At 54.6% G+C, this 20,838-nt stretch overlaps 7 protein-coding genes across 7 annotated transcripts; 3 read left to right on the forward strand and 4 right to left on the reverse strand.

Annotated features, from left to right (window-relative positions):
- Positions 1-450: 450 nt before the first annotated feature.
- W97_03315 (uncharacterized protein) lies at positions 451-3,010 on the reverse strand (the record flags this gene model as incomplete). The annotated part of the gene is made up of 2 exons (XM_007781212.1): positions 451-2,943; positions 2,993-3,010. 2 exons carry the CDS (start codon positions 3,008-3,010, stop codon positions 451-453), a joined length of 2,511 nt encoding a protein of 836 aa, XP_007779402.1.
- Positions 3,011-3,710: 700 nt separating this feature from the next.
- W97_03316 (uncharacterized protein) lies at positions 3,711-4,283 on the reverse strand (the record flags this gene model as incomplete). Its single annotated transcript, XM_007781213.1, has 1 exon — positions 3,711-4,283. One exon carries the CDS (start codon positions 4,281-4,283, stop codon positions 3,711-3,713), a length of 573 nt encoding a protein of 190 aa, XP_007779403.1.
- A 2,363-nt stretch (positions 4,284-6,646) lies between these two features.
- On the forward strand, positions 6,647-9,631 carry W97_03317 (uncharacterized protein; the record flags this gene model as incomplete). The annotated part of the gene is made up of 2 exons (XM_007781214.1): positions 6,647-8,962; positions 9,101-9,631. 2 exons carry the CDS (start codon positions 6,647-6,649, stop codon positions 9,629-9,631), a joined length of 2,847 nt encoding a protein of 948 aa, XP_007779404.1.
- A 363-nt stretch (positions 9,632-9,994) lies between these two features.
- On the reverse strand, positions 9,995-10,657 carry W97_03318 (uncharacterized protein; the record flags this gene model as incomplete). The annotated part of the gene is made up of 3 exons (XM_007781215.1): positions 9,995-10,068; positions 10,234-10,336; positions 10,511-10,657. The coding sequence occupies 3 exons, from the start codon at positions 10,655-10,657 to the stop codon at positions 9,995-9,997; spliced, it is 324 nt and encodes a 107-aa protein (XP_007779405.1).
- Positions 10,658-11,191: 534 nt separating this feature from the next.
- W97_03319 (uncharacterized protein) lies at positions 11,192-13,085 on the forward strand (the record flags this gene model as incomplete). The annotated part of the gene is made up of 2 exons (XM_007781216.1): positions 11,192-11,279; positions 11,536-13,085. The coding sequence occupies 2 exons, from the start codon at positions 11,192-11,194 to the stop codon at positions 13,083-13,085; spliced, it is 1,638 nt and encodes a 545-aa protein (XP_007779406.1).
- Positions 13,086-15,190: 2,105 nt separating this feature from the next.
- On the forward strand, positions 15,191-18,144 carry W97_03320 (uncharacterized protein; the record flags this gene model as incomplete). Its single annotated transcript, XM_007781217.1, has 6 exons — positions 15,191-15,273; positions 15,378-15,796; positions 15,843-16,153; positions 16,207-16,487; positions 16,538-16,895; positions 16,942-18,144. 6 exons carry the CDS (start codon positions 15,191-15,193, stop codon positions 18,142-18,144), a joined length of 2,655 nt encoding a protein of 884 aa, XP_007779407.1.
- A 1,369-nt stretch (positions 18,145-19,513) lies between these two features.
- On the reverse strand, positions 19,514-20,619 carry W97_03321 (uncharacterized protein; the record flags this gene model as incomplete). Its single annotated transcript, XM_007781218.1, has 4 exons — positions 19,514-19,798; positions 19,896-20,162; positions 20,216-20,545; positions 20,614-20,619. The coding sequence occupies 4 exons, from the start codon at positions 20,617-20,619 to the stop codon at positions 19,514-19,516; spliced, it is 888 nt and encodes a 295-aa protein (XP_007779408.1).
- Positions 20,620-20,838: the final 219 nt, after the last annotated feature.

Here is a 20,838-nt window from a genome sequence, read left to right on the forward strand (position 1 = left end):
TGCATTCGTCTTTGCAAAAGGTGCATACGGTGATTGGGCCTGGCTCTGTGGCGTGACTGTAGCTGCTCGGGGGCTTTGCCGTACTCATGTGACTGGCGAATGTCTCTGCATACGAAGACGATTAATGGGTACATGCCGGCGCTGGTGCATATAGTGAGGCGTTAGAGTATGCAGGTTACGCAGGAGTGCGAGCGTATAATTAGCGGACAGTTTTTACTCCCACGCTGCCTTACTTGAATTGTGAGCATGGTGCATCATACTCTTATGCCATCGAAAGGTTGAAGCTTCAAGCAATGAAGGCATCTCAGGGCTCAGTAGTAGTGAAAAAGCAAAGAGAGACGTGATGGGTCATAGAAAAACAGCTACAGGAACGGATAATCGTCCCTGAGCCTAGATTCAATCACGTTTGTCTCGTGTATCTCATCGCTACCAAACAGCTCCTCACCATCCTCACTTCCTACTCTTCTTCAACCTCTTCTCCGCCCTAACATCCTTCTTCAACCTCGCATCCACCATCTTGTACTTCCCCTTCGTTCCCCTCGGACGCCCGCTAATACCCCTATTCCCACCCCTCGCCACGACAACACTGACCTGCTTCCTCGGCTTCTTCTTCGCCGCCTTGGCCATCAGCTTCGCAATACTCGACGCCTTGTCCTTCTCCGTCATGCCCTCCTCGTCAACTAGCACCGCGCTCTTGCGCTTCAACTTCTCGAGCCGCTGCGCCGCCTTGAACTTCTTGCGGTCTTTCGCCTCGCGCACCTTCTTGATGGGCCGCGCGTTCAGGGCGCGTAGCTTCTCTTTGATGGCGGCGGCTGCGGCGGCGGTGATGGGACGTTGGAGCCGGGAGTGTCGGTTCTCGTCGTCGAGGAACCAGTCGGGCAGGCCGTCGACGTCGCGCAGGGCGTATTTGGTGAAGCCGTCGTCAAGGAGGTCGTGTTTGGTTTTCTCGCCGGTGGCGAGTTGGTGCGCGAGGGTCATGGCTTCGGCGGTTATGATCGAGATGTCTGGGCGGCCGTCTCTTATTGGGACGTCTTGTTCTTCCCATTGCGAATCTGGCTTTGTTCGCACAACTTCGAAACCGGCTTCGTCCGCGGAGCTGTCATCGTCGGCTGTTGGGGTGGCAGGAGGTTTCAGTGATTTCGTCGCCTTCGCGGTTTGTTTTATTGCTGCTTTGGTGGAGCGGTCGGGTGACGAGCCGGAAGTGTCATCGTTGATGTCAATGCCGCTGTCCGCGTCTGCGGCTTCCTCTTCTAGATCAATGTCCACTCCATCGATCCCCTTGAAGATATCCTGGTCGAAGAACTGAGCCGCACGCTTCGTCAGACCATTCGCGGCCCTGCCCCCTGTGTCCAGATCCGTAACCAGCGACCTTGGCTGTGACTCCTCGTCGTCAGACGACTCATTACTTCCCTGATCCTCGACTACCTCTTCGTCACTGCTCCCTTCTTTGTCTGAGAAGCCATGGAACTCTTCATCGGCATGTTCCTTCCGCGCTTTCTTCGCTCGGTACTTGGCATCTGCCTCTGACTTCCGCTCCTGATATTGCTCGTACATGCCGTCCAGTTCCCTTTCGAGCGCGTCCTCCTCTGGGTCGCTCTCCTCCTCTTCGTCCGTTGATTCCTCTTCCAGCTTGCGCTCTGGCACAACAAGGTGCATCTTGCCCCTTGCAATCTGACTGAGACCGCCAGCCTTATCCGCGGTCTTCAGGTTGAACATCGAGCTCTGACCGTCCGGCCCACCTTCTTGCTCCATGCCAATTTCCATGGGCGTTGTCATGTGCATCTGCATCCGCACAATTTCCTTCTGTTTGCGCTCATTCTCTTTCCGCCTATCCTTCTTCTTGCGAGTATTGTCCTTGTCCTGTAATTTCTGCATCTCTTCCTGAATCTGCATTTCCTCATCCATGGGCTCGATCTCTGCCACCTCCTCGCCTGCCGCCGCCTCCTCTGCCTTCTTCTTGCTTGAGAAACCGAAGATGTCCCGAACCTTCAGCCGCCATCTGAGTAGAATCCTGAACTCTTTCCTGCCCAACACCTTTAGGTCCGCACAGCAATTCCGTATTTCCTGTGTCGTTTCCGGTAGCTTATTCAACGTCGCCAACGCAATGTCTCCGTTGGGTTTCTGCTCGAAGCTCAGCTTGTTCAGGCTTCCAAGCATGGCGATTGGGTCGGTAGTCTGGATGAACTCGCTGGCAGGCGCCTCCTTGAACTGTATGTAGTCGCCCTCTTCGTAGCCGTCTCGCTTCCGCTTCTTCTTCTCTGGGTTGAAGACCTTGGCCTCATTGTTCGGGGTCGGGTCTGCGAGCTCGGCGAAGACGGATCGTGGATCCAAGAACTTAGGATCGATCCGCTTGGGCGCTTTGTAGCCGCGGCAGACTACGAAAATCTCGGCGGAGACGTTGCGGGAGGAAGGTGGCTTGGTGGCCTCGACCTTGGTGAAGAGCTGGTTGAAGACCCACAACAGGGAGTTGTAGTCCTTCGACCTGAAGACCTTGGTGACGAAGGTGCCGCCCTCTCTGAGAAATTCAGTGGCGAGTCGCATCGACTGCAGTACCAGCTCTGCCTGCGAGAAAGCGTCTTGTACCCAAGCTGTACCCACGTTCGGTGCACCGTCGTGCAACACAACGTCCGCCTTCCATGTCTTAAGGTGCTGTCGCAGCGTCGCGCGACACTTGTCGGTCGTAATGTCGCTCTGGAAGGTGATACATCTCGGTATGGGCTTGATCGGTGCTAAATCCACGCCCACGATGAGGCTGCTGGGGGGCATAACCTCGGCGGCGACTTGACACCATGATCCCGGCGCGGCGCACAAGTCTATTAGGACCTTGCTCTTCTCGAGAAAGTTATACTTCTTGTTCAGCTGGATCAGCTTGAAGGCGGCGCGGGCGCGGTAGCCCTTTTCTTTGGCAAGCTTGTACCATTTGTCGAGGCGGCCTTTGCCGTGCTGTATATGCTGTTAGTATTGACTTGGTCATGAGGAATTCAAACCTTACCTTCTTCTGAATTGCCATAGCGAATACTGCTCTGTGAATGTTCTGCGCCTTACGTTGCCTCTGCAGGGCCAAAATCTTGAAGTTTTCCTAAGGCGGGATGCCAGGCCGGCAAAAAGTATCTCCGCCGCCCACATCCCACCGCTTAACCGGAACCGCAACATCGGTCAGCCTTTCTCAAGATCTTCCGTCCTACGAATGGAAGGCACTGATTTCAGCGGGTACTGTAACACTCTGGGAGCCCAGTAGAGGCGAAGGCGGACCAGCCATGTTCGTAAAGAGGGTTTCGAAGGCTTTAATCATAAATTTAGGCAGACCTAGCACAAGGCATCTCAACCATGCCTGATGGAGCCAAGGATGGGCTATCAAGGATGCCTATGTAAAGAGAATGAAATATAAATACCTGTTCATCCAGAAATCCAATCGTCAGAAGTGTCATAACGATGATTGTCATTTTTCGCTGCTAACGCTGGCGATGCGATATTGTTCGTGACTGGTTAATCAAATGTAATTGTATAATACAATTGGAATCGTAGTCTAATGGCACCGAGAGGAAGTGATCCCGAGTTCGCGAATCCTGTCGGTGGGCAGGTCCCTGAACGGCCGCTCTTAATTGAAAACACTGGAGCCGGTCAATCTGCTAGAACTACATGTAGACTCCGATGTGGCAACAACTTGCAGCTTTTCCTAGCGCGAGGTCCTGTATCCTCCCGCAGTATTCTCAATACACCAGAACGTCCTCCTTTTTCGGACATGCAAGCTCCCAAGCATCCTCGTGCATCTGTTCAATCGCCATGCGCTGTGCTTCGCCAGCGTACCTGAGAATGAGCATGACGTTGAGAATCGACCAAGGCCTAGTCGGGAAGTGCTCTTCATCGTAGTGGAATTCCGGGGCGACGCCGCCACTTTCGCATCCTGAGAGGAGGACGAACGTGTATTCGTATGCTTGCGAGAGTAAGAAGATCAACTTGCCTGGCTCATGGAAAAGCACACCGCAGCGCACTGGCATGCTGCCTGCAGAGACCATGATCGCGCTGGTCAGCTTTACCGGAACGATGGGGACAGTGGGGGCTTCTGCTTGGAAGAGGAAGAGTCGGGCGTTGAAGACGGAGGCTCGGAATGATAGTACATGGATATCTTGAAAGACTTGCGGATCTATGGCCCACGGCGTGTGTTTTCGTCCTTCCACGCTACGCGTCGGCGTCTGAACGAGAGTAGAAAGATTGTAGAGTTCTGTAGCTAGTCGTGCTGGTGGCCGAGACAATTGGAAGCCCGGGTAGGCGGGCTTCTGCATGTATCCGCTCGGACCGATCCACCCAGCCTAGGGCCAACTAGGAAAGGACAAGTTTCGGGTAGGCAGTGATGACTGGGGAGCCCATAGCAGTGCATGGTCGATGTGTGCCTCAGGGAGTCCGCACAGGAAGGACCCTCCAAGTCTGCTCTGCAACGTAGATAGTAATCCCGCCACAGCTTTCATGGCATCCGTTTCGTAGGATAGCTGCCGATTCGTGAAGTCGCCTACGAGCCGTGCATATATCCTAAACGTCAACTCCCAAGGCGCAAGATGCTCGATCACTCTAGGGCCCGCGATCCATGATGTGTCTCTCAAGTAGTTGAGATGGGCGATGTCATTCTGTACATCACGCATCACTTCTCCTTCGAACTCGGAATAGAGGACTCCAATATCATAGATATATATCTGGTGCTCCGTGAAGTAGAGGCAGCGCTGTGAAAGAAGCTGCTCCTGGAAGGTCCACCCTCGCGTGTGGTATTTGCCGGTCCCTATCGCGTATAGGAACTCCGGAGACTCAGTCGCCAGTAGATATTCTCCGATTTGCTCGGTCACTTGAAAGGGAAGCCTGGTGTTGGGACGTACACCTGACAGACCGGAACTCGCATCGTTAGCGGCGGGCACAATCAGCGTTGCAAATGACCGGCCATAGACTCGATCCATCTGGTTGATCTGTTCATGCTTGATCCGCGCATCGTCCTGAACGGTATAGAGCGAATCGGTCCATAGAAATCACTCTCTTGCTTGGGCGACGAATTCAATGGTGTCGCGGATCACCAGTGCTATCTGAGATAGGTGCGGAAGGAGACCCCCGGGCTGCTCAAGACCAGCTAGATTAGAGCGCATGGTTTGGAACATTTCCACACCGCCCCAAACGTAGCTAAGAGCTATGTATCTGCAGGTCGGATGCGCTTTTACGAGGCGATAGTCATGAATGTCTAGAAGATACAGGTCCGTAGTCGCATTGGTGGGATGAGAGGTAGCAGAATCTTGATCTTGATCGTTATCCACGGTCTCGGGCATCTCTGCGGTAACACAATTGCTTGACTATCCACGCGCAGTATCCTATTTTATCTGCCTAGAGGTCTCGTTCCGAGGAGGGCTCTCATCACGCTCTGTGCGTTGTATGGAGCACTCCGCGTCGCTTCTTCGCAATCTAAAGATCGCTCCGAGTTCAAGCCGTGACATCTAGCGATATGATAGTAAGACGACTAGCCGGTACTTCGGTAGCTATCATGGACGGGAAGCCGGACCTCGAAAGTGCTGCCATATTACTGCAGAACTGGACCTGAAACCAGAAAGGAAAATATGATGCATTCTGAAGTTGCAATACCTCTTGCAATGAAACCACGCGGCCACCTCACACTCCCACTGCCAAGTATATCTTGTCACCTGGCGTGAGCAGCTACAGAACAGGAATATCGCTTACATATTCGTTACCGCCAGTCGCTGTTCCTCTCAGCAGTCAGACCTTGAAACTCACGCCCCTCGATGATAACATTGGCATCAACTCGATCGACTTTGGTGAGAAATCACCGGATTCGCCAAGCTTCGTGACGGTTTTCGGCAGTCAGTGGTAGACAAGTTTGCATAAGGAATAAGTGCTCCGCTCCACAATGTCTTCGACAGGGCCAAGATCCAAAAGCCGGCTACCCCTGGAGTGCCTCAGTGGGTATTGCATGATGTCCAGCTCCAGACAAGTCTCGCACAGCCTACTGTCTGCAAAGAATGCCCGAGTAAAACCTTTGCGATCCTCTATGGAGCAATCGCAGACCTCCCCTGCATCCTGTCGTCGTAAACTGACACTCTCCACACTTGTACCTTGGTCGCGGAATATCAGGAAGACCGCCTACTGCATCAATCAAGATATCTCGCGGGACTGTCCGCCACGGAGGATGCTCAGGTTGAACGGGTATTTACGTGTCGTGGTAACTTCGGCATATGAGCTCAGCCGCGGATTTCAGCTGTGAGGTCTGGAAGCTCTGCCAAGATAGAGGCGTAGTTATAGAAAACATTGAGGATCTTTAGTGGCCAGTGATACCGACTATGCGCAGAGAACCTGTGAGAGGCTTTACAGTGCCGACCTGGAGTCGTCCGTGAAGGGGAAATATGCCGGAAGGGCACCGAAATGCACTCCAGCTGCCGCTGGGGCAAGGCAATTGTCATTTCTTGAGAGCGGGCGCGACCTTACGTGTTCTGTAACCATTAAGCAGGTCAATAGATACCTTGCATATAGACAGTTCCGAGGTGAGGATATCGGAAGTGCAAAGATAGAAGAGCCCGCGCTTTCATATCACGTGGTTGAACGGGCATCGCGCCGCGCTCGACCCTTGACCACAGGAACAGGGCATCACGAGCCGGGGCCAATGACGACGGACAACAAACCCTCGGAAACCGGTCACGGCGAGACACAAAGCCTCAGATCCAACAACTTCCCGGCGTCCCCACTGTTGCTGCATGGATCCCCTGAAGCAATCAGCGACAGGAAGCGTAAGTTCAACATCTTCAGCCGATTGCAGTACCACATCTCTATGGGCCCGCGAAAGAAGTCCAAGTCCGACAACAAGGCGCCAGCCGCTGACACGACAGAGACGCCTACCGGTACTAACGGCAACAACGCTGCATCCTCCTCCAGCCCTCTCGAGCCCAGCGCGCAAGTAAAGTCTGCGGATCTTTCAGAAACAGCGCCCAGAAAGATAAGGCGATCGGACACCGGCAACAGCACCAAGACAACAAAAGCACAGGACAGCGCATCGGGAACCTCGAGCTGGTATGGCGGTAGCTGGCGATCGAAAGCCTCGCCTGTCGCGCAGGTGACACGGGAGAGCATATCGTCGGGGGAAGGCAGCCGGCCCAAGAGTTCCGCTGGAGCGGCCGGGCCCAAACCGCCTCCTCCCACGCGGTACTTATCAAGCAGCAAGAGGAGGGCAAGCAAAGGCAGCTTGATCGCGCCTTCTATGACCAAGTTGCATGTCACTTCAAGCAGCTCCACCGGCCTGAAGACGGAAGCGGAGGAAGATGCGGCGCAGGACAGGGATTTTAAGGAGGGGCAGCTGGATCCTCCGCTACCACCAGACCCCTTGAAGACACAAGACGGAGCGGCTGATGCTGAGACTAAGTCGGATCTGCAGGAGCCTAGCAGAGCGCCTGCTGTGACCTCGTACTGGCGAGGCTGGTGGTCAAAGCCTGACGCAGATGCTACTGAGACCACTAAGAGCAAGGATGCTGCAAAGGATACGTTTGCGGAAGAAGCCCGAAGGACGCCGTTACCTAGTTCCACGGCCGTTGAAGACACTGTGCTGAAGTCAAAGGCCGCTAAACCTGTTAGCGCGGACCCTGCGGTCGCAAAATCTCAGCTAGCAAACGGCGACGTCAAGCCCTCAGCGCCGGAAACACAAGACGAGAGCAAGGACAAAGGCTCGCAGGGCAGATCGTGGTTCTGGTTGTGGAGTAGCGCAGAAAATGCTAAGAGCAACCCTCCGAGTACAGAGGAGCAGCAACCTCAAGAGGCAGCCAGCATTGCAGAGACACCGGCGCCAGCAAAGGACGTTCCAAGCGTAGTAGAGCCGCCGCAGGTACAGCCTCCGGCAGAAGATGCATCAATGTCAAGCAAGTCGGCTGCGGAGGAACCTCGAAAGTCCTCAGCCTGGGCGTTCTGGTCGCGAGAGAAGCCAGACAGCGACACAGCCTCCGATACCGCATCAACACACAAACAGATCGGCGAGCTTGCAGTAGCCGACACACCGTCTCAGTCACATCCTGAAGCAGCTCAGTTCAATGAGCGCGAGGAATCTCCCCAGAAAGCCCCTCCCAAGATCCGCGGCCGCAAACTCTCCAAGCAACTAACAAGCAAACCCTCTACCCCCGCTAAAACCTCCCCTACCGACAGTCCTGCCCTCAAGCCCGCAGATCAGCAGGCGCCAATTAAAGAGACGCAAACCACCAAACCTGCTGTCCCACTCAAGCCCCCGCAACCTAATCTTCTCCTCCCCAACTTCTACGAAACATATCGTCCCGCCAGCCCAACGTCGTACTGGCAATCCTTCCGCCGCTACTTCGCCGCCAACAAAGAACCCGACTCTCCCCACCTCCACATCCACCCGTCTCCTCCGCGGGTAAAGAAAGCCCTCGCCATCGGCGTCCACGGCTATTTCCCCGCGCCCCTTATCCAGAAGGTGTTGGGTCAGCCGACCGGCACCTCGATCCGCTTTGCGAACTCCGCAGCCGCGGCCATCAAGAAATGGACGGAGGAGAAAGGCTATGAAGCCGAGATCGAGAAAGTAGCGCTCGAAGGCGAGGGCTTCGTCGCCGAGCGTGTCGACCTCCTATGGAAGCTCCTCCTGAACTGGATCGAGAAGATCCGGCAGGCGGACTTCGTGCTCGTGGCTTGCCACTCCCAGGGCGTACCGGTCGCGATCATGCTTGTCGCGAAGCTGGTCCAGTTTGGGTGTTTACCGGCTGGCACGAGAGTGGGTGTGTGTGCCATGGCGGGCGTCAACATGGGGCCGTTTCCAGAGCTCAAGATTCGGTTTCTGGGCGCGACGGCGCAGGAGCTGTTTGAGTTTGGGCGGGCGGACAGTGCGGTCAGTAAGATGTATAGGGCGGCGCTGGAGACGGTGCTGGGAGCTGGCGTCAGGATCGTTTATACGGGGAGTATTGACGACCAGCTCGTTTCGCTTGAGGTGAGTGTTCCTTAGATCCTCACCGCCACACACCCAGCTTGGTCGCCCCTCATCCTCTTGTCCGTACTCAGTCCGCTGGCCTGACTGGAACGTGTTCCTTTTCTCTCATAGACGCCTTGACTGACCTTCTAACCACAGTCCTCCACCTTCACACCTCTGACCCATCCCTCAATCTACCGCGCCGTCTTCGTCGACGGCCGCCTCCACACCTCCTCCTTCCTAACAACCCTGATCGGCTTCGTCCTCAAGCTTCGCAACCTTGGCCTCCCTGACCACGGCGTGGTCCGCGAGCTCTCCCCCGCGCTCGCCGGGAGCCTCTACACCGGGGAAGGCCACTCGCGCATCTATGACGACCCTGCAGTCTATCAGCTCGCTGTGCGCTTCGCGCTGGAGACGCTGGAAACGGCGGACATGATGAAGGGGGTTAAGGTTGAGCTGGAGTATACGACGGAGGAGGGGAATGGGAACGGGGCAGGTGCGGTGGTGCCGGGGAGCAATCCGTATTTTTTGCCATGGGCAGTGAGGGGGCTGCTTGAGGAGGAGTATGTGAAGAGGGAGATGGGGAAGGAGGTTGAGGAGTTGTTGGGGCTGTTTGAGGAGTGGAGGCCGGCCAGTAAGGGATTGAAGGATGTGAGGTTTAGGCTTGAGGCGGTGAGGAGTAAGCTCTAGGGTTGTTGCTGTTAATGTGGCTACTTGGGGGCGCTTGGATTTGGTGCGGGAGTTATTTAGCAGGCTTAGCGAGCGCGTTGGTTGGAGTCTGAAGGGGTTTGAAAGGACAACGGGGTAGTTTTGGCGTTATAATGTTTGTGGCGCTTCTTGCTGTTGTGTCATGCCTAGAGGTAGACAGACTAGACACGTTAGGGGAGCCGTCTGTTTCCTCTTCGCCCAGGACCTTCAGTGGCGTTTCAGAAGTACCATACAGCCATACCCAGTGCTTCCTCTTGACTCCCGGACGCCGCCCTTTACTTGAATCTAGCCCTTCACAGAACTATTCCCTACTCCTTGCAACAGCCTCCTGAACCTCCCTTTTGACTAATCTTCCTTCGGATAAAAGATCTCATGATACCGGTGCGTGGCATCCACAACCGCTTCCGCCGCCGCAAAGTCTAGGAGTCGTAGTCAGCGAGCCGTGCTTGCCATCTGCTATTGACATTGAATGTGAAGCCACTTCTTCCACACTTGGGAGGCAACACAGCAGTTTCCTGTCTACCAGATACGGAACCAGAGGACAAGCGGCTAGAAACGACGAAACTAAGAAGGGAAACTAATACCTATGTTGGCGCCAAAGTCAGTGCTTGTCAGCACCCGCACGCTGAGGTCGCTCTGGACTTTTCCGATTATCTCGACGGCGTGGTTCGGGGTGAGATGGGCGTCCTAAGGTATGATCAGTTAGCATGGTAGCGAGTGAGCAAAATGAAAATATTATAGTATAAGCCGGTCACTGGTCTCACACCAAGATCACTACTTAGCTAAAGTCCAGCGGGAACGATGAAGATTTTGATTTGGTGTATAGACAACGTCATCAAGTGCTTGGAAACTAGTACTCACGCGGTTCAGATGGATATTGATCTGGCCGCCAGCATCGATCGTGGCCTGCTCTCCGCGCAGCTGGATTACTTTGCCTAGAATGCGGACGGTCTTGTGGGCGAAGCCCTCGAGATATGGCGCCGTGACGCGAGGAGTGACTTCTTGCATCGTGACAGACTTTTTGTAGGTACAAGACGTGTTTCTCTGGTGGCGAATGTGCTCTTGCTGGCGTGCCGGTTTGTAGCAGCGGTGGGAGAAAAACCGTGGCAGAGACGCGATGCGCTCAACGCGAGATCACGTGTTGCCAAGAGCACAAATACACATCTCCAAACCGTCGACATGCCGCTCGGTAGAACGTTTAACCCCTCACTGCAACTCAATTTGCTGTCATGCACGGTAATAGTGGGTAGAACTGCTTTCAGCAATCGAGTCGAGCCGACATCCCTTATGCGGAAGTTTTATCTGGAACCGTTGGCGGCTACTCATTGACTGGTCCATTAATGCTTAGATGATGCTCCAGCCCGAGATCAAGACTCTTTCAAGCGGCCCCCCGGGAAAAATTGCCCCCTATGCAACTCGTCCGGGGTAACAGGTAAGTGAGCCACTTCTACGGCGAAGGGGCAACGATCTATCGAAGAGTGTTTTACCTGCCGCTTGTTCCTGAGTGATTTTCCCATGTTGCCGCCCCACAAATTCCCCACAATGCGGAGGATGGAGAAGACTCCACTCATAGGATCTGCCAGAATTGATATAAACACGCATGTGTGTAGTGTAGGTGAGACGGATGTCAGTGAGATTTACCTCTTAGGACGCTAGAGTTGCACGGGTAAGTGCTTTCAATTCATGCTTGTACATTTCTATTGCTTCAATGCTCTAAAGAAACCGTCGTGGCTATAGCTGAGTTGTATATGACTTAGCGGACTCTTTGGGTCTCCCTGACGAGATGCTGACTTCGGGTTGTAGATTGAGGTGCAAAATGAAGCTCGCTCAGATCATACTGTTCCTAAGCTTCCACGCCATAAGTGCATTGGCTTTCGAATGCACAGCATCCGCGTTCGACACCATACTCCCCAGCAACGCCAGCACGCTGTATGCAATACCTGTTCCTGCTAATGGGACGTTTGGAGAGGGTCCATCGAACGTCGCCTACCCGAGAAATGCCACAAACCTGCCAGCCTTGTGCGCTGTCTCGGTCAATGTGACCTCTTCGGCTACTTCGTCGTTCACCTTCGGTCTGTTCCTACCAAATGATTGGAACGGACGCTTTCTAGCCGTTGGCAACGGCGGCTTCCTCGGCGGCATCAACTGGCTTGAACTGGGTAGTTCAGTCCGTTATGGGTTCGCCGTGATGTCCACGAATACGGGGCACAACTCGACCAACTCGAATAGCACCTGGGCCTTGAATAATCCCGAAGCAGAGATCGACTGGAGCTATCGTGCCATGCATGGCTCGATTCTGATCGCGAAGGATATAGTCAGTGCATTCTACAGCAACGCGATCGAGTACTCGTACTACTCCGGCTGCTCGACTGGCGGTTATCAGGGTCTTAATGAGGTCCAGGACTACCCCGAAGACTTCGACGGTGTTCTGGTTGGCGCTCCAGCTTGGTGGCACTCTCACCTCCAGACCTGGTCAATCAAAGTTGGCATCTACAACTTGCCAAACACAAGCGCGCATCATATTCCCTCCGCTCTCTTTCCCGTCATCGGTGCCGAAGTCATACGGCAATGCGACGAGACTGACGGTGTTGCGGACGGCATTATCAGCGAGCCTCGTGCGTGCAGTTTCTACCCAGAAGCGCTGCTTTGCACGCCGAGTACGACTAATCGCAGTGCGTGCCTCACGTCTCCTCAAATCGACACCTTGAACAAGATCTACGCCGACTACGTCGAGACAAATCAAACCTTCATCTTTCCAGGCCTTGAATTAGGCTCTGAATCGCAGTGGAATCTAGTCGCTCAGTCCGTTCCTGACGCATTCAGCATCGGCTACGTACAGAACCTTGTCTACGACGATCCGACATGGCAATGGTGGAACTTCAGCTTGCAGACGATCCAGGACGCCGAGCGCATCAACGGTCCCATCGCTGATGCGGACAAATTCGACATCTCGCCGTTCCAAGCACGTGGCGGGAAGCTCTTACAGTATCACGGCTACGCTGACGGTTTCATCCAGCCGGGAAGCTCGAAGTATTACTACGACCACGTGGTGAGGACCTTGGCCCCAATGGGCATCGATGTTACGGATTTCTTCCGCTTCTTTCTGGTGCCGGGGATGCGCCATTGCAGCGGCACCGTCGTCGGCGCGCCATGGTACATTGCGGGATCGGGGCAGGCAAACAGCCTGTACTCGAGTTCGCCGGTTCGCTCCGTGCCGGGTTACGAAGATGCGGACCATGACGCGTTATTGGCGTTGATGAGATGGGTGGAAGACGGGACAGCGCCCGAAGAGATTATTGCGACCTACTACGAGAACAACACGGTAAGTGAAGGAGTTGTCAGGCAGAGGCCATTGTGCCCGTATCCGGGACGGGCTGTGTACTGCGGTGAGGGCAGTGTCGATGAGCCTGGAAGCTGGAGATGCGAGGCAGTGTAGCCATGATGGACAACGCAGAGCGCCGCCGCAAGGCGTCGGTTGGAATGAGTTTCAACCGATGACTGCTTGCGCGATACGCTCTACCCTCTATACAAGCGTGCTTCTATCTCAAGTAGGTTGGGACTTATATCCATAAAGGCCCAGCCTCTGCAGTTGCACACATGACTCTTCGAATGTCTGGCGCTATATATTCCAGGCCTGCTAGCGTTTGGCAAGTGTTCGTACAACCCCGTAGTGCATCCCTGGGGAACGGATCAACGGAAGGCCACGGCCTTGGAATCCATGGTTCGTACTGCGACACCGGATCCATCACCGGCGGTGGTGCGTTCGATCTTGATGCTCCTGCGACTCGGATCGATACCGAAACCGCATCTCAGGGTCTGGTACACATCTAGGCCCTCAACGCTCCCAAGTTTGAACGCTCTATGTTCCTGGCACAGCGCCTGTGGATAGAGCCTTACGGCGCACCACGTAAGCATCCTCGTAGCCATTGCGAGGGGATGAGAACCAGGAGCAGATAGCCTGACGCTTCGAAGGTCGCTGTTTGAACCCGGCGCCTGCCCCGTTCAACCCCAGAATCAACACGGTAGTTCCTCGGAGCACGCCTTGAAGCCTGAAGATATCAAGCACGATGGACTTGCAACCGACTAACCTGGAAACTAATCTTATGAGGGATAGGCTTACTTCTCGGCCACTCCACCGTCAGTGTTTCCACGAACTTTTGTGCATAACATTGGCGGTACTCAGCAGCCCGGCCAGGCTGCGGACGTGGAAGTGCGCTTGTTGAGATACGCAGTGCAGGAACAGTTCTTGGTGGAGGTACGTACTCCTTGACCCATGCTGTGTGCGAAAAGCATCACGCGCTACCCCGGTTTTGCGCATGCAGCCCGCTTCGATTTCGGGTGAGGATGTGGCTTCAAGCCAACGCAACTGGCAGCCAGTCAGACACAGCATTGAGTGTTCATCTTGCGCCGGGCGGATAGCAGACGCAAGGGCCTTCCGGTATTACGAAAGCCATGGAGCGGGGATACGCCCTTATGACTTCATGAGACAGCTGAAGTACCTGTACGAGATCAGTACGGGTCTTCAATATCTTCACCGTTGCACGATCCCGTATCGTGCAATGTCAGGTTGGACCCAAAAAGGGGGAACTGGGGTAGGGCAAAAGAGCCCACCGGCGACCCTACCTGGCGTGCACGGATTAGCACCATCCAGAAACCTGTCAGCTGAGCTGGACTTGCAAAACCAGACCTGGTGTACCGCTTCTTCTCACTACCTAAACTTCCACAACTTCGGGAGTGGGAAGAACGAGGATCGGCAGCCATGGCAAGTACCGGACATAGGGTAATTGCCGTTCAGCGCGGACACGGTGGCAGGCCCCTTTCACGCTTCCTGACCGCCCGCCTCAACTTTGCTGCACTTTCTCTTGAGTCTATCTCGGATTGAGCCTGCATCTGCCTCTCCACCCACTTTTCCGGAGGGCTGATTGCGACAGCAGAGCACGAGCACCGGCTAGAGTTAAGCTTGATGACCTTACCGCAACGACCGCTGCAGCCCAGTTGACTGACCCTCTGGCACACGAATACAAACCGGAGGGGTGGGGGAAAGGGAGGCGCTAAGTGCAGGGAGTTTAGCTCATGCCATTGGCCGTGGCAGGTGTATCCCCGCATAAAGGAATGGTGTTTTGTGGACTCGCTAGGCGAAATCTGGGGATCTTGCCTTTCGGTTTCCCTTGGTCCTATCCTGCAGATCCATCATCACTCTTGCGCTTGAGAAGCTCGACTATTGTAAATACACCTTGCCACCCCTCCCCACCTATCTCATGTCCTTTCTGCCGTCTATTGAACGTATTGAGCTACCATAGCAAAGCAAACGACTCGACATTGACCACAATTACGCGTATTACGGCTGCAGACCTTGATTACGTGCACCCCCTCTGCATTGAATCTCTGCAGAGACTTTACTGCCTCGGCACCCTTGCGCACCACTGTTTTGCGCCCATCTTCCCCCAACACACAATCGAAAGAACAAGAGGGTGCTTCTGCGAATTGTCCGCTGGGTATTAACGTATCTTTCGTACGGCGCGTCCGCCAACCACCGCCTAGATGCCGGGTATACTTCCAATGAAGGTAATCAAGGTGGGCAATGCAATGAACGGGACAACTAGAATCGCGCAGGCTTGCGATCGGTAGGTCCACTTCGATCTTTTGCTTTCTCCGAGGCTATCCGAAGCTCTTTTGCGTGAATTTCGGGCGTCGTTCCTATGGGCAAGCTCGTGCTGATTTGAAACAGGTGCCGGTCCAAGAAAATAAGATGTGACGGTGTAAGACCGAGCTGCACACAATGCGTCAATGTTGGCTTCGAATGCAAAACGAGCGACAAACTAAGTCGAAGAGCGTTTCCCCGGGGCTACACAGAGTCGTTGGAAGAGAGGGTTCGGTGCCTCGAGGCCGAGGTCAGGGACTTGAAAGACCTGCTAGACGAGAAAGATGAGAAGATAGACATGTTGTCCAGGATACATTCGCACTCGCCGCAGTCTCTAAACACTCCCCGGAGACCGAGCGCCGTATCGCTAGTACCAGTCCCCGAGCAGAGGGAGGAGCAGGTTGATAAGGACGACGTCTTCAAGGTTCAGCAGCCTCCTTTGTTGTTGGACGACGAGGAGTCCAATGCATGCTTCATGGGCGCCTCTAGCGGACGACATATGATCGGTATGTCCGCCGTATCATGTTCACTTTACATTGCTGACGTTCCCAGATTCTTACAGACTCAGGCTACAAGAAGCCGGCAAGGCTTACGCGGACATCAGTTCCGAAGCGTTCCTCGGCGCAGAGTCTCACGCTTCATGCCACAGTCTGGTTACTTCATGCCGATCGCCTCCACGCATAGTTTCAGATCAGATGATCAACATCTTCTTCCAGGAGTGGGCACCACTCTTTCCGGTTCTGCACCGTCCAGCTGTCCTTCAGCTATACGGCGAGTACATTTCCGATCCAGAAGCAGTCCAGGACAAGAAATCTATCGCACAGCTGAATCTTGTTTTCGGGATTGCTGCGCTCTCAAGCGATGTAAGGCCTCCTTGAACCTGGCATTCGTACCAGGTCGTACTAACTAAGAACAGTCCTACGATTTGCAACAGCTCGCATCGTTTGAAGCTCAATGGCAAGAAGCGCTCGAGTCGTGCCTAATGGACAGCTCTTTGGCCACTTTACAATGCCTTGTTCTAGCGCAGATTTACTGCCTGCAGAGGTCCGACCACGCACGACTGCTCAAGTACAAGGGCATCGCAGTCGGCTTGTCGTACCGCCTTGGTCTTCATCAGCCCCAGAAGTGCTTTGCGCTGGACACGCTCACTAGCGAGACAAGGAAGAAAGTGTTTTGGACTCTGTATACTCTTGACTGGTACGTTCATTTTATCTCGTCGCACTTACAGCCCACTGACCCTGCGCTAGCTTCTCTGCCGCTCAGCTCGGCATGCCGAAGCTCATGAAAGAAGAAGATGTTCACTGCGAATTCCCGGTCGATACTGACGACGAATACATCACCGAAAACGGGTTTCTCTCAACCCTTCCCGGGGAGTTTACAAAAGTGTCGAGCGCTCTCGCTCTTTTCCGTGTGTCGCGAATTCTTGCCAAGGTCTTGAACGATAACTACACTTCTTCAGCGTCGCATACAATATCATTCCGCGGGATGGCCGCTCTTGTCGATGAGCTGGATAACTGGCAGGTCAACCTTCCTCAGCATCTGAAGCTACAGTTTGCCCAAGACAGACCGAGCACCAATGTTACAGGCAGTCGCTCGCCAATTCTTGTAGGTGATTAAATTATTCTCTGTGGATAGCACTAACAAAGCGTAGTCTTTAACTTACCACTACATCCGGTCCTTGATCTACCGCCCAGCTGTTTGCGCTGGACTGGGCAACCGAGCTTCTTCTGCAGTCGTCGCCATTGCTGGATCGTCCAAGTCTGTCATTCAGATCATCCAGCTCCTAGAGGAAAGAAGTCTCTGCTTCTCCATGTGCATGAACAAGCACGAGCTACTGGTCCTGTCGGCTTTCGGTCTCCTGTTCCAGAATCTTGACCTGGACCCCGAAGGCCGCCTGATCAAAGAAAACCAACGAATGGTATCGACCATCGCGGACATCATCGAGCGCTCCAGCCCCCGCCTAGCGAGTGAAGTCCGAAGCGTGAGCTTTGCAAGAGGTCCAGCCCCTCGCCCCGAGGCCCTCGCCCGTCCGCAACTGTCCCGCCACAACTCAGAAGGGAGTATGCTAGCGCCCCTCAAGTCGTTCAGAGAAACGTCTAAACAACTCAAAGCCATCGCCTCCCGCTTCTCGCCCTCCAAGCACAACCGGCACGAGTCCCACGACCCGAAAGACCAACGCCGAGCCACCGTAGCCAGCATCCCCATCCACAGCAACCATAGCAACCAAAGCCATACCAGCCTCAACTCGACTCGCTCCGAGCCAGCCACCCAAGCCCGCTCCGAGCCGACCATGAGCCCCGTTGCCAAGCGCTCGACTGTGCCCGCAACAGCGATCAGGCGACCCCCCACCGCCGCCGCCGCCCGTCACACTCCGAACCTCGACTACCTCTCCTTCGGCCCCGATCCCGTACCCGCCTACTCCTGCTACCCTACCACGACCCACGCCTCGAAAATCGAAGTTTCCTCCACCGATTGGGAACGCCTCCTCAGCAGCCTCGAGAACGGCCAAACAAACATCTACGACGGCATCTACGGCGGCCCGCCCGTCGAAGCGCTGCTAGATGCGCCGGCGCTCTCGGCCGCGGCGCCGGACGCGACGTTCGACTGGTCGCATGGCGTGTGGGGCTTTGCTGCGCCGCCGGAGTACCACCAGCCGCCGCCGCAGAGCGTGCTGAGTTTTTCGGATGAGAGTTTGACGAGTGGGGGCGCGGAGTATGATTCGAATTATGAGCTGGGCAGCGCGGCGAGTAGTGTGAATAATTCGGAGACGTATCGGGGGATCCTGATTCCGGAATTGAGTCCTTGTGGGAGTAGCATTGGGTTGGGAGGGTTAGATGGGAACTTTGGGCTTTAGATGGCGAGATGCGGGTAGTGGTGTTTACTGGGTGCGACGGTTGGTGTTGCTGTTGACGGGGCTTGCTGCTGTTGCTGTTCATACCCCTTGCCTGTTTTCCCTTGTCTTTTGTCTCTTCTGGCCAGGTGAGGACGATGGGGATCTCGCCGGGAGCCTCCCGATATGCGGCGTATTAGCGTCGTGGTTGGTTTTTATGATGGAAAACCGATCTCCTGAGCGGGTCAAGGAGTGGAACTGATGTGATGGATGTTTTCGTCGTTCCTGTTGGTTGATACCAGACGCTGGAGCCTCTTGCTCGCTCGTGTCACCGATTTGTTTTCCTCTTATTCTCTCAGGGGCTTCGGCGGTATTTTTTCCTCTCGCGCCTGCATCGTTGTGCCAGGCTTCACATTTACCCTTAGTCACGTAACGTTTACAAGAATGATCGTATAATGAGCCGTGTGTTTCTTGACTGGGAGCATCAACATAGGAAGGTGAGAGTTGCAGAGGAATGCAAGTCACAGCTTGGTTGATATGCAAATCATGGTGAGTTTATATTTACGGACTATTTTTTCCGAAGTGACGGCAAACGGAAAAGGAAAGCCGCCCTGGTACGACCGGACTACGGCTTACCCGATCGGGAACTCCCGCGCACATAGGAAAAGGACAAGCGCAGGGGTATGGTGTAGGAATATGTCAGCGTGTTTGCTGGTCTGATGGGATCACTTCGTCACAAGCCGAGGCGTTTACAGACGCTCACTGATTCATTCGAATGGAAGCCGGCATCGCGGTATCATATATCGTGCTTGTGCATCAGTGCGCATGTTCAACCGGGGGTTGAGGGGCTGGGTTTAAGCCTACTTGAACTACATGCAAGGGAGCCAGACAAGAATTAATCAAGCTGAAAGTGGCTTCTACTGCCAGCTCTTGACTGCCTGCTGAGCTTAGATAGAATCCCTAACAGTTTCATCAGATTCAGCCCTGGCCAACTTAATGGGCGACAGGGCCGCCGCACTAACCGCCCGATCACTTGCGACAACCTTCTTTTCCCTAGTCTCGAAGGGCCTGGCCTGAGGCGCATCTAGGTTGCCGGGTGGTAACGTGTTTGCGACTGCATGGTGCCCCAACGCGAGTCCGAAGAGCTGAAGCGGGATTTCGCTCAACTAGAAGTGAGATCCGGCCAGACTACGGACAGTTTGGCGGGTTTGCTGCTTCCGGTTGGCTCCGATACGGATCCTCTCATCCGCATCTCAAGTTATGTAGCTGATATCACGTGCTTCCTTCGGTCGACCGGCTCAGTACAGATGTGGACACATGACGGCGCGCCTGATTCAATGTCCCTACAACACTCCTGGTGATATCAATCTTCGCCCTCCGCTAAGCTTTTGTGTTAGCGCTGAAAACTGTCGTTCAGGTAGTCGACGAAAAGGTCCTTGATCCTGCTCTTCGATAGCGAATGTTGGCGGTTCAGACTGATAAATGCTCGCCTCAGTCGCTGCAGCTGCGGTAGCGTGGTTGGCGATGCTGGTAATTCGACTACTTTCTCAATCTCGGGAATTGTGACCTCGCCGCCGCCTTCGCCTGGATGGTCCTTTTGCCATGCCATTATCTGGGTGAGGATGTCTGACGTGGTCTTGTCGAGCTCGTAGAGGTAGTTTTGCTCCGTGGCTGGCTTCTACGGAAGAATGACACATTAGCACGCTCCTCTAATACAAGGATTCTGTACGTGTATCGAAGTAGATCCACGAAAGCCTGGAGTTCTCGCAACATACCAACACCGTAGCTTGGTTCGGCCTGACGACCTTCGCTTTACCGTCACTGCCCACCATCGCATCCCAGATCTGCTCAAAGGGCGGCGTCTCGTCGTCGTAAAGGACCGTGAATAGCGGGCTGTCCCAACGAGTCATGCCGTTCGGCTCCTCGTACCTGAAAACGAGGTTCTCGAAGTCTTCCTCGCTATACCCCCCGTCTTTCTGGCTATCGGCTAGGAGCTCTTTGTTGATTTCGCGGCATTTTTCTGCAGGCGTTCCTACGTGCACCTCTGGGCCCGTCAGCGCGGTCCCGTTGTGGCAGCCGAGCGAAGCTCTCTTACTACGCAGCTAGGCGTCTGTACTGCCTTCGCTTCGCAATACAGCTGGTACCGGAAGCCCTTGATGTAGTTCAAACCGTCCGCTATAACAATGTCGTCCCGAGTCAGGAACCGCTTTACGGCGGAAGACTCGGCCGCGCGAGCATCTTTCTCCGCGCGTGCTGTGTGGTAGACATCGCGCGACAAGCCGAGTGTTTGACTGTTGATGTGATGGACCTTGAGGCGCTGGGTGCGTGGGTCTGAGGAGCTGCGGGTCTTCTCGTTGAAGAAGGCCTCGAGTTGCGATGCTCTATGAGTCTTGCCGGAGGACGGGTATCCAGAGATTATGATGAGCTAAGGTAGGGATACCAGCAGTCAGTATGGGAATGGGAATCTGCATAAGAGGCTCACAGGAAACTCACTGGCATGCTTCCGATCGAACCACCTTAATCGTTATGGGAAACTCGAAAGCACGTCACATCAATTATCACAACACCTCTCGCTTCTCCACAATCTCTTTGATCTGGCCTCGGTCCGCCAACTGAGCCAATCAGTGCTCTCCTCGGCGCATCCGAAAACGTATCTGCCGACATCTCTGGGGAAACATTGGGAAAACCGGCCGCGCTTCTGTCCGCCATCACACCCAC

This window comes from Coniosporium apollinis (assembly GCF_000281105.1).
Source record: "Coniosporium apollinis CBS 100218 chromosome Unknown supercont1.13, whole genome shotgun sequence".
Taxonomy (NCBI): domain Eukaryota; kingdom Fungi; phylum Ascomycota; class Dothideomycetes; genus Coniosporium; species Coniosporium apollinis.